Below are 12,681 nucleotides of genomic sequence, written 5' to 3' on the forward strand. Positions count from 1 at the left end.
CATATCTTATAGATTTCCGTCAAGATAAATCATAGAAGAGGAGACATTTATAAATAAGAGATGTACATGCAAAAGCACGATGGGAAGAGAGAAGAGAGGAGAGTTATTTTTCATGAAGAGTTTTCGTGGAGAGTTTTTAGTGAGAGGATTCTCGTGGAGATAGTTTTTCGTGGTGGAGAGATTTTCGTGGGAGCTTCTTCGATCTATTGCTATTTTGTTTTTCACTCTTCGTTTGAAAGTTTTCGTGGCTGCATATTGTGTGCACTTTTGCACGTCGTGGGTTTCAGAGAAAAACATTCTACAAAGACGTTGCTGTTTCGAAGTGTGCTGTTTCGCGTGTTTCCTTGAGTGTTGGGAATATCTGCAGACAACATCCGTAATGAAGTTGGCTGGAGATCGTTTTCGTGGATTCCTTTTTGGCTCACGTTTTTAGCTTTCTTGTTTAAGTTTTATCCTGGTTATTTTTTTTTAGAAAGCATTTGTTTTCTCAATGTGTTGAGGAAATTGATTTTTGTCATAATCACTAGTGATAGGTTTTTGTGTAAACGATTTGGTTTTCTAGTGATTAATTTTTGCCATAAGGCACCGAAATACTTGTGCATATTTAATCGTGTCCATCTAGTTATTTAAAACTGATTTGTGTTATAAAAGTTAATATTCCGCTGCATGTTGTCTTAAATGTTGTAACATTTGACACAACACTTAATTCTGATAAAACACAAATTCATTATTTTACATTCTATTCTAATATTTTTATTACTTTTAGTATCTGTCGAACAAAATAATTCTTACAATAAGTTAAAGACTGAACTCTGTGTGTGTAGATATACAGATATATGTTGTGTTGATTGCATCCACATACACTTTTGTACTTTCCCTTCATGTACTACGTTTTGGGATTCAAATAATGTCATATAAACATCATAATTATATATTCTTCATTATGTTCTCCGGCCCTCTGTGGCTTTTACTTTTCAAGGATTCTTGGGTTCGTACAGGTATACGTTTCTTCCCTCTAATTCCTGTGTTGGCCTCGAATTCCACTCAAATCCCTGTAATGGAATTCATCCTATTAAGTCAATTTTGGCAGAGTTGCTTTAAAAGTTTCATGTATTGTAAGAAACCATCAAGAGCTTACATCATCAACGGCATCTCTCAGTGCTTGTATCTGATCCTTTGAAACTGTCCTTACCTACAAGAATAAGCAACATCTTGAAATGTGAAAAAATGCAGCCTCCCTCCACCTTCTCCTAAACCACAATCACATCCGAAAATCGAAGAACATCAGAAACGGTGAAATCCCGACGAAGACTCACCTTCTTGAGTACAGTCCAGAGAACGCCCTCCGTGCACGGGGGAATAGTGAGCGAACCCAGATATCTGAAGTATTTTCTGCCACCAAACTTAATCCTCCATGGATCAACCACCCCCAAGCTAATCCCTTCCTCGGTAACAGATTTAAAGTTTTTCACAAACTACAGGAGAGGGTCACCAATCCATCAATCATCGGTACAAAATGTGTACATTCTACAATACACACATTGTAGAACCAAACATATATAGGTTGTCATACTAAAAGTTGTGAATCGTTATGTTAATGATACCATACATGCATTCAAACACTACGTTTCGATCTTTACTAAATAGGAGTGGACAACAAGGATATTGATAGTGCATGCCCGAGAGATTTGTAAATGAAACCACTCACCTTTTCAAGGAATGCATCACCACGTCCCAGTTTGTATAGAATACCGACTACGGCAATGTCTCCCCGGGAGTTGTTATGGACCAAATGCAGCTCCATATCAAATCTGCATATCAAGTCTAAGTGAGAAATCATTAAATAACACAAGAAATTTTTTTTCTTAACTATAAAATTAAGAAGAACCTTGTTCCATTCAGAGTGTGTTCAGAAGGAGTATGCCAATGAACTTGCAGTAACTTGTACTCAACATCATGTATTTTAATACCTCCAGCATCTCCTTTCCATACCACCTGATAATAAAAAAACTCTTAAAGTTTCCCACAAATTTAATTCAGCGATATATCTGTTTCTGTATCAATATTACCGATATATCGTGCCCCCGGTTTCTGAGAATGGCTGGAGCTGGCTTGTAGTTGCGTCTCGAACTTCTAAGTCTAGGCAATACTGTCACTCTGTCGTCGAGAAGATCGATCGGAGACTGGAGTTTTCCAGTTTCACAAACTTTCCATTTCGGATTGAGGTGCCCCCAATTCTTTGGACCCTTTTTATCTCTCCCCAAGTAATTGAACGGGTGTTCATTATCTGTTAATATCAAGTAATGATCGACGAGGCTCAAACATCGGATTAGTTCCATATGCAATCCTTTCTACTTTAGTTCGTGACAATATTTTTGATAAATCTTAGTCAAACATGCATGAACTAAACTCTAAACTTTTCCGCCTCTATTGGTGGAAAATCACAAAAAGCTTGTTTCGAAAAGATGCAATGATAAAATCGTGCTTATTCATGGCTGATTCTACAATATTTAATCAAGATCTCGAGCCATGCAAAACAACGTGAACTCGAAATTTATGAAACTAGCTCATATCAGTTGTTGAAAATATGGCAAGAGCGACCGACATAGTTTCGTGTTGACTGTTTGAATCATTGTTATCGCAACAAAATTTATTTATCGCAATAATATGATTAAAAGTATTTATTTTATTCCGACTATTACCATACAAACACATAAGAATATTTATTTAGAGTAGGTCTCTTGTGAGACGGTCTCACGAATCTTTATCTGTTAGACGGGTCAACCCTACCGATATTCACAATAAAAAGTAATACTCTTAGCATAAAAAGTAATAATTTTTCATGGATGACCCAAATAAAAGATCATTCTCACAAAATACGACCCGCGAGACCGTCTCATATAAGTTTTTGCCATTTATTTATTATATTCCCGGAAATTCTTTTTGAGCTCAATACCATTATATCTAATATATTTGGACAATTCTAATATTGATTTCGTAAATTGATCAATATGGACTTATGATCCTTCAATTGATCAAATTGTGATTTTAATACAATAAATTAATTTTTTCACAATTGGATCGATTTTAGCTGGAATATAACATGTCCGACCACTCCATCGAAAATGGAACTAATTGAAAAAAATCAATTTATCTTGCTAAGATCACATTTTGACTAATTACACGATCAAAAAACCCTATCGATTGCATCTTCTAAGACGATTACTTTAACCTTCATGCAGCCTCAAGAAACATCGTGTTCGTACATTGCTTAGGTATTTTTTATAGTATCTTAATTCCTCGTTTCACCCCTCCAAGAAACATTGTTTAGGTATATATCACAAAGAGTAGGTCTCTTCTTGTGAGACGGTCTCACGAATCTTTATCTGTGAGACGGGTCAACCCTACCGATATTCATAATAAAAAATAATAATCTTAACATAAAAAGTAATACTTTTTCANATATATATCTTACCGACTTCGTTTTCATTAGCATTGATAGCTATGAAAAGGGACGTAAAAATAAGACAGATGACATAGACAGGAGGATTGAAGAGTCGGGCCATGTTCTTTCGGAACGTGAAGGCTGATCACCTGAGAGAGTGCCCTCGGTGGCAGCTCTGCCTGTGGTGGAGGAAAAATGCCTAGAGAAAAAGGGGTGCTAGCTATATCTCTCGTGCAAGATAGCCACCACTAAATGAAGGGACACAAATTGTACAATGAAATCACGCCTATATATATATATATATATATGTATGTATGTATGTATCATATATACCATATGAAATACGAAAAATTTGGGAATATCATTTCAAGATTTGAGAGGCTTACCCGAAAATCGTGGAGGATGACAAATAAAATGTTGGGTCCTGGATGTTTTTTATCTGTCAAGGTGCACGGTTTCAATGGTAATCAAAATTTAATGGTTTTCCTTCAATGCTTTTTCTTGTTACTATTATTAATATTGTTATTTTTTGCCAACAATATTGACAGATGTTAGGTAAAACTTATTAAAATCCCATAAAAACTTTCACATATAATAAACGTAAGTATTTTTATTTTATTCGTAAAACCCAATATAGTTACAAAGAAAATTTATGGATTTGGGCTTACATACACCCCGAAAATTAGCTCAAGGTGGAGAATTGTCCAAGTCCATATTTATATAACTCTCAATAACTTAATCAAGTCGATTTGGAACATTTAGCACACATTCTTACGCCTTACATGAATGAACAACTGTAGCGTGAAATTTACAAGACATTCTCGGGTGACCCATATGACAGTCCAACATCTAGTCAATGTGCATGGTACATCTAACACATACCCTCACACCTTGTATAAATGGAAAATTGGAGCGCAAAATTTACAATATCTTATTGGATGGTCTATAGGACATTCCAACACATAACGGTCTGCTTTCTGATATCATGTTAAAATTGAGATTTGAGTCTAACTTCATCCCAAGAACTAACTCAAAAGGGAGGATTGTTCAAGTCCATACATATAACTCTCAGGTGCTTGATTCAGGCGATGTGAGAAATCTAACACTTTCACTTCTTGGCAATTTTAATAATTTTTATCAAGAATGTTATGTAAAAATGCACATGTCAACACCACTTTGGCGACAAATAAGCGCCATATCAATTTTACATAAACGTCATGTCGGAAAAATGATTAAAATTACCAGAAACTAAATATAACGGAGTAAAAGTGAAAATTTAAATCAAAATCGCAATATATACGAGCGGTTTGTATGACCTTGCCGTAAAAAAATCACGTTCAAGTTTGATGAGTTTTTCTTTACATTATAAGATTAGTGTAAAATAATCACTCACTTTAGTTCTTTGATTGATAAGCAAATGTTTCAATTCCGGCCAATTCACAAAATTATTATATATAACGCGCCACATAATTTTGAAAATGTCAAAATTTAACCAATTAAAATGATAATTTCAGTCATTTATCAAAAAATGTTATAAAAATCAACTCTAAGATTTTAAAAGTAAAATAAAATTCTTCGTTTCTTCATAGGCAAAAACTTGTATGAGACGGTCTCACGAGTCGTACTTTGTGAGACAGATCTCTTATTTGGGTCATCCATGAAAAAATATTACTTTTTATGCTAAAATTATTCTCCTATTAGGGTCGTCCATGAAAAAGTCTGGGTTGGGGATTGCCCAAAGAAAATTTTTCTTAAATAAACGCTGAAGAAAACTGATGTTGGATTTTAAAGATATATATGACTCATAATAAATGTGGATTAAGAAAAAGTCTTTAATTAAGTTAGATAAGTTCTGTTTTTTTCTTTATTATTATAATTTATTTAATTATCAACCAGAATCATAATTAGCAAACAAAAAATGATAATATATATGCAGTTAACTCATCTTGGCTTCAATCATTGATTTTTATATCTTGTACGTACAAGATTTTATTTTTTTCGATCGAATATATTATTTAGAGCTAAAAAATTATTCAAAACTTGCCACCCCACAAATCAAAATGCATGTTTTCTAACCTAGCTAGAAACGTAGGTGGCTAGTTAAATGAGAGAGGATATTTAGGCTGTTTGTCGGGCAGAAAGATCCCCCAGTGCTTCTCAGTTTCAGGTTCCTTCTGATTCTCATCAATCAGATCGAAAATATAAGTTTCGAGAGGCTTTCCGGGCTTTCTTGGAGTCCCATTCTTCACCATTTTGAGCAAATTTGAGTTATAAGATTCTGCATTGTCGATGGTTGTTGCAGTCCCACCCGCCGAGGGCCACCCCGTTTCGGAAACGACAACTTCCACGTTCGGTGCACCGGCATGTTCCAATGCCGAATGAACTGCATCCACCATAGCACTGAACAGGTTCTGGTACTCATAGGCTCCATCTTTCACAACAGCCCCAGGAGATGTGAATATCGCATAATCCAAACGAATGTTGGCTGGATCACTTATATATGCAAAGTAAGGATACACATTTACAAGGAAAGGGCTCTGAGTTTTCGAAAGAAACGCGACGATTGGATTTATGAACGATGGGGCCTTGAAGCTTCCCTGTGAAGGAGGGTACGATGATGCAAGCACATCCATGCTTAAAGCGGTTGAAACCTTAACCTTTTGCCCTAAACCAGCAGCGGTCAGGGCATTGTACACATTTTGCATTGCTGGAGCAAGATATGGTGCAATGCCGGAGCCGGCCCCATCTGGGCCGATCTCATTCCCGACAGCGATGTATCTAAAGTTCACGTTTGGATATTTTAGGACATTGTTTTGGACCCAAGATTTTGCGAGATTCGGGTCGTGGGCGATGCTTATGATGTTCTCATTCTCGACACCTACCATTACTGAAACGTTGCTTCCTTTGAGGGCTTCGAGGACTTGAGGGTTGGGATTGTAGATTCGAACTAGTAGAATGTTGTGTTGCTTGCAGAGGGCAATGACTTCCCATGCGGGTGGAAGATTGTTGCCAAGAAAACCATAACAAGCTCCCGTTTGAGCATCTGCATGCATTTAATCAAAAAATATCAAACAATAAACAAACAAGATATGTCTTTTGAGTTACTTTAGATCGATCGAAATCCATTTTTACAGAAATCAAAGGAAAAGGATCAGAAAAGGACGTCGGACCTGTTGTGTCTAAATGCAATACAGATATCATGACAATAAGCATCAAATATTGGAAGAAAATTGACACAGCCATTTTCATTGATTTCCACGAAAGAATTAGAAGAAACAATTTGGTGCATTTTTGCAAGCATATTAGGTTGTCTCCTTTTATAATCAGAGAATTGCTGGAAATTTTTAATGCAGATTTATGTAATTTAACAAAAATTAAGAAATATTTATCATTATTTGCCTTTCTTCTCGATGTTTGGTTCACATGTTAGTGCATGAAACAAGGATCATAGACAGGTATGAATTTAGTACTGTCCACCTATGAACAATTGGCGAGTTTGCATTAAAATATATATAGAGAGAGTATGTTTGGATAGATTTTTTCCCCAAACTAATTTTTTCTAAAAAAAATTGTTGTTTGGTTTCGTTGGTTTTCGATAAAAAAAAATTCACTTGACTTGAAAAAAAAAATCTATATGCTTTTTTTAAGAAGAAATTTTGCCTTAAAGAAAAACTTGTGTATAAATCTGAGTAGCCCACTGACACTCTAATTAATGAGTTTCAGTGAGTGAAATATTTTTAAATGACATGTTACAACTGACATATGGGTATTTGAAATTATATATATATTCTATAATAGTATTAATATTCGTGTGATATATAATATAAATAGATATTCTATAATATTATAGAATATATATAGATTTTAGAAATATTACTATATATTCATGTGATATAAATATACATATACCTATAAAAGTGTGGATGGAAGCTAAAGTTTTCTAATTGTTAAAAAACCGTTAGAGGCCAAAGTTTGAATTGAGCAATATTTTTATGTACTGTATATTGAGCAAATTGATTGCAAAAATCAAATTAGATGCAAATTTTTTATACCACATCTCTTCAGTCATATAACTTATAAAATACTAAAGAAATTGTTAAATGATATATTTGTAACATTTCAAATTGATAAGGAGATACATGTACGTAAAATCAAATCAATTTTTTTATTATTAATATGTATCTATTTCAATATCTATATCAATATTTATTTCAATATCTTTATTTAAAATGAAATTAACTTGTTATTATTAATCTATATCTATATTTAAAACATAAAACATAACATGAATATTAACATTTTTGCAATGATAAAAAGTCTATTATCAATGATGATTACAAAGTTTAGTGGTAAAAAAATTTCGCTACTATTAATTATAAGTTTTTACAATTTTTACAAGATATTTTTCTATTTATATAGATTATCATTGACATCTATTTATGTTACTAGATGTGTATCTGCGTATCAAATTTTTTGGTTCATAGACAGCTTTACACAATGAATTCTTAATTTTGTCATATGTTTGTATATATATTTTTTAAAAAAGAAACCCTAAAAATATGTGAAAATATTTTTGTAAACTAAATTACTATGACATAAGTAAAATAGGAAAATATAATATATATATATATATATATATGCCTTATATTTATAAAAATGGGTTCAACTCTAAGTGAACACCAATAAAATATGTTTATGCAATATCTAAAATTTAAAATAATATATAATTTAATTTAAAATCATAAAAATTATTGTTAATTTTTCAATTTTCAAAATTTTAATTATATCATGAATTGCAATGGTATTTTAAAATGCTAAAAAATAATGTATAGTGATTTAGAGTAGAAATTATGAATTTATAAAAAAAATTACTAATATTATTTAAAATAAAAATAATACTCATGTCAGATCATTTATTAATAGATTTTATGCAATAATTAAAATTGTATTGAATTTATTAATTATATTATATAGAAGTGTGATCGATGCATAAATTTCACACTATGAATCATCGATTTTGTCTTTCACTACATATATTTTACAAAAATGCTGAAAATTGACTTTGATGTTTCTTTAAAAATAAAAATAAATTATTACGATAAGACAAAAAATTTGAAAATATCGTATGTTCTCCAATTTGAAAATATCGTATGTTTTTTTTGGAGATAGAGAGAAATATCTGAATAGATTTGTTAAAATAATGACATATATTTTAATATATGTATGGAGATTTTAAATTATCATTTTTAAAATTATAATAGAAAATATGATATTTCTGCCCTCCAGTATGGAAAACGCATGTTTCAACTGTGGAAAAATTTGTCATTTCATAACTGACTGCCTCAAATCAAAGAAAGATGACAGGAGGTCATTTAAAAAGAAAAGAAATCAAAAGTTGTTTGTGCCTGAAGACAGCAAAGCCAAGTGGACTGCTTCTGAGACTGACTCATCCCAGTCAGACTGCTCCACAAGTGAAAGTGATAAACATGTGGTACAGTGTCTCATGGTTGATGCTGAGCTATAATCTACCTATGATGAGGTATTTGACTTTAGCTCAAATGATTTTACAAGTGAAGATCTCATCACTGAACTAAATGACATGATAACAGAGTACAAAGAACTTTGTCAATCATTCGAAGAAGTTAAAGCAAAGCAAACAAGCCTAACTAACAATGATGTTGAACTTAACTGGGAACAGTCAAGATAAGTATTAGGTCTTAAGGCAGAAATTGTGAAACTGAAAACGGAGAAAGAAAGAGTACTGAATGAGCATCCAACAACTTATTTATAAAGAATAAGAAATTAGCCGAACTGTTTCACATTTGGAATAAGTCATTAATACGTCTTGAGAAAATGCAAGAGCTGTAGAAGCACTCAGGAGACAAAATAGGTCTCGGCTTCAACGCTAATTATAGAAATCCTACTGACTGTAGTACTCAATCAAAACTGAACATGTGCAAAGGAAAATACATTCACTTTGTAAAGTCTAGTACGATATATGAACATCAGAATCTGACTGATCAAGTTGAGAAACTTGCCGAATTGATGAACAAAATCAAAAAGTTTGGTATTAGATATACACCAGAGATTTCATTTATCAAGCCCAATTAGTCTGATCACATATTCACTCAGGCAAGACACAACTCAAGAATGCCTAAGCCCAATCAATACTATAACTACAAACTTATTCAAAAGAGATACATACAACCAATGAATAGAGAAAAACTAAACATTTTGTTTCAAAGACTTGCCAAGTATTTCACACACATATTTTTGCACAACCATTTCAGAACAAACAATGAGGTCTGTCTATCAAACATGGTTTTTCACAACAAGGTTTTTAATGAGGTGCATCCATCCATCGTGAGGAGGACATCCAAGGGGAACATCTATTGTTGTATTCTTTTTCTTTCGCTCAGATTTTTTCTCATTAGATTTTATTTTCAAGATTTTAACGAGACAACACTCATGTTACAAATGTCATATGTCGATATATTAAACTAATAAAGAGTATCATATAAACTTAAAAAGATTACACCACCCAATAAGTAAGTTTTTTGGGAAGGTACTCTTTTTGAGTTTATAATCTAACATTAGTGATCTCGTTGAGAGTCGACGTAGCGGAAGAGACTACCTAGAAAAGAGCTATTGTTGGAATATTATAGATTTTAGAGTTTGATAAATTAATCTTTAAAAGAATATAAGAATCTAACTGATCGAACAAACGCAACTGAAGACTTTGTTTTGAGCTGAACTAAAAAACCTTATCAACTGAAGTTTTCGTAACTGATAGGACATTAGTTACAACTGATAATGCCCAACTGAACTGATCGGCTGATCAGTTGACTACCAATCAATTGGCCTCGTCATCAGTTAAAAGATCAGCAGACAGTTTGATAGATCGTACCAAATAAGAACAGTCTGAATACCTCGTACTATTGTCAGATATAGCTATTACACGACGATTCAATGGATATTTGTCATAAAATAATCATTAAATACATTCAATATGGCCGTTGAGATCGAAGATTATATATAGCTGGTAGAATCAGTTGAAGAAAGTTAGTGACTAAGAACAAGCGAACACACAAAGCAATCAAACCAATCAATTGTGATACACTCTACGAGCATATTCTCAAGTTTAGATATCGCATTTTTAAGCTATACAATCATTGTACTTATAATTAGCATTCATGTTATAGATTAGAGCATCTTTCAGTTTTATAATTGTTTAAGAATTGTTAGACTAAGAGTTTCAGTTTGGCAGAGTGTAAGACCAACTGAAGTAGATTATTACAATTTGTTGTAATATATCAAAGTCTTTTAGTTAAATCTTATTCTCGTAATAGAAAGGGTGACATAGAAGTATTTGAAGTCTCCGAACATCCAGAAAAAATCCAGTGTTCATTTCAGTTATAAGTTCAGTTTATTTTAAGTATTCGATCTATATTTCAGTCTCATTCCACACTTATTTTAGTTGACTGATATATGTTGACATACAAGATTCTAGGATCAGTTCCTTAAAGAACTGATTCACATTTCAGAAAATAATTTAAAAAGCCAAAGTGTTTATTCAACTCCACTTCTGAACACCTTAGCCATCCTAACCATTCCTAATAGCTATCATTGGATCAGTGTCGATAAAAAATTATATGATGGATTAAAATGCATGATGCGTGCACTGAGTACTGAATGGTGAGTAAAAGCCATCTAGAATGGGTATCTACAAACATCGGCTTCTTAAGGGATCGACAATGTTACAAATATCTTACATCGATATATTAAACTAATAAAAAGTTACTGATAAACTCAAAAGAGTTACATTATCCAATAGACAAACTTTTGAGATGATACACCTCTTGAGTTTATATCCTAACAACTCGAGTCCCGTGTCTTCTCTAAGTAAACTTATTGTATGTCAGATATGGTTATAAAAAGAACAATAGTTACACGAAAAATTATCTAAGAGAGTGTTATAAATAGATTTCTTAATTATATATAGATAATTAGATTATCTTATAATTATCAATCAGTAATCTTCTACTTGGACTAGATATGCATGATGTGGCATGTTGTGAGATGATAAAAAATGTTTATGAGCAAATAATAAAAAAAACATATATAAGAATCACAAAATCTCTTGTGAGACGGTCTCACATATAAATTTTGTGAAACAGATATTCTATATGGGTCATCCACAAAAAATTATTATTTTTTATGTCAAATATATTAATTTTATTATAATATAGACATGATTGATTCATCTCACGAATAAAGATCAAGAATTAAGGGAATAAATGCATGGAAAACAAGTACTCCATGTGTGCTGTTTAATGATATATTTACCAGACGTGGCTTAATCTGGTTCATTCAGTGAGTTGAAATTTTAGTAGAAATCTTGGGATTGAGGAGATTTCTTTATTTACATTTAAAACTATTTATTACTCAATATTTATTTCTAGACAATACAATATTAATGGATGCATACTTATGGCTCTACTGTTGGTTAAATATATATAAACAAATGTAACAGGAATATTGATCAATATGTTCTATCGTTAGACGTGCGTGATTCTGAAAATTTCATGTGGATAAATATTTGTTTGATAAATAAATCATTTCAACCATCACGTATTCTAATATATTAGTGACTGAGTCACACACGTTGCGTGTAACATAATATTAGATATTTGAAATATTTTTTAATCAATTTATAGAATAAATATTGAACATTTATAATTTGATATGAATATTATAATTAGTGTGTTCGTACATATTATTATGTATAAAAAAACTATTTTTCTATTAAACTTAATTTCAATAAAAATGTAATAATATTATGGTAGAAAAAAAATGTTTTTTGGTGTTGAAGATGAGGGTAAAAAGGGAAGAAATTTTTGTGTCCTTTAACAGTTTTTTTAACCCTATCAGCGATTATAATATATATATATATTAAAAAATTGCGTGTTAAATAATTTTTATTAATTAGAAATTATATTAAAATTAAATACAATATAGATGATTTTTTTTATAAAATTTATTGTGTTCTATAATAATTGTTGTACAAGTATTTATAGATAATTGAAATTTGGAGATGATAGCATGTGTGTGTTAACGAATTTACAGTGTTTATAAAATAAATATTTGTTATTAAATAAAAAGTATAGCATGAAAGCAAAGTTAGTTATTGACTATACTTTAAGATATAATCTGGTACACTGGAGAAGAGAGATTGA

General features: G+C 31.7%; 2 protein-coding genes across 2 annotated transcripts; both read right to left on the reverse strand.

Moving 5' to 3' along the window:
- Positions 1 to 813: 813 nt before the first annotated feature.
- On the reverse strand, positions 814 to 3,712 carry LOC140959572 (alpha carbonic anhydrase 4-like). The gene is made up of 7 exons (XM_073417483.1): positions 3,476 to 3,712; positions 2,070 to 2,287; positions 1,889 to 1,995; positions 1,709 to 1,811; positions 1,317 to 1,475; positions 1,139 to 1,192; positions 814 to 1,052 (listed from the first exon to the last, which is right to left on the reverse strand). The coding sequence occupies exons 1-7, from the start codon at positions 3,564 to 3,566 to the stop codon at positions 975 to 977; spliced, it is 810 nt and encodes a 269-aa protein (XP_073273584.1). The 5' UTR covers positions 3,567 to 3,712; the 3' UTR covers positions 814 to 974.
- Positions 3,713 to 5,391: 1,679 nt separating this feature from the next.
- Positions 5,392 to 6,716, reverse strand: LOC140959578 (glucan endo-1,3-beta-glucosidase, basic isoform-like). The gene is made up of 2 exons (XM_073417494.1): positions 6,616 to 6,716; positions 5,392 to 6,488 (listed from the first exon to the last, which is right to left on the reverse strand). The coding sequence occupies exons 1-2, from the start codon at positions 6,692 to 6,694 to the stop codon at positions 5,542 to 5,544; spliced, it is 1,026 nt and encodes a 341-aa protein (XP_073273595.1). The 5' UTR covers positions 6,695 to 6,716; the 3' UTR covers positions 5,392 to 5,541.
- Between the last annotated feature and the right edge of the window lie 5,965 nt (positions 6,717 to 12,681).

This window comes from Primulina huaijiensis, chromosome 2 (genome assembly GCF_012295235.1).
Source record: "Primulina huaijiensis isolate GDHJ02 chromosome 2, ASM1229523v2, whole genome shotgun sequence".
In the NCBI taxonomy this organism is placed as follows: domain Eukaryota; kingdom Viridiplantae; phylum Streptophyta; class Magnoliopsida; order Lamiales; family Gesneriaceae; genus Primulina; species Primulina huaijiensis.

Coding starts and splice junctions, on each gene's coding strand:
- LOC140959578 (XM_073417494.1), bottom strand. CDS start 6,694: ATGAAAATGGCTGTGTCAATTTTCTTCCAATATTTGATGCTTATTGTC. Junction 6,489..6,615: donor ATTGCATTTAGACACAACAG/GTCCGACGTCCT, acceptor AAATGCATGCAG/ATGCTCAAACGGGAGCTTGT.
- LOC140959572 (XM_073417483.1), bottom strand. CDS start 3,566: ATGGCCCGACTCTTCAATCCTCCTGTCTATGTCATCTGTCTTATTTTT. Junction 2,288..3,475: donor TGCTAATGAAAACGAAGTCG/GTAAGATATATA, acceptor TGATATTAACAG/ATAATGAACACCCGTTCAAT. Junction 1,193..1,316: donor TCTGGACTGTACTCAAGAAG/GTGAGTCTTCGT, acceptor TTATTCTTGTAG/GTAAGGACAGTTTCAAAGGA.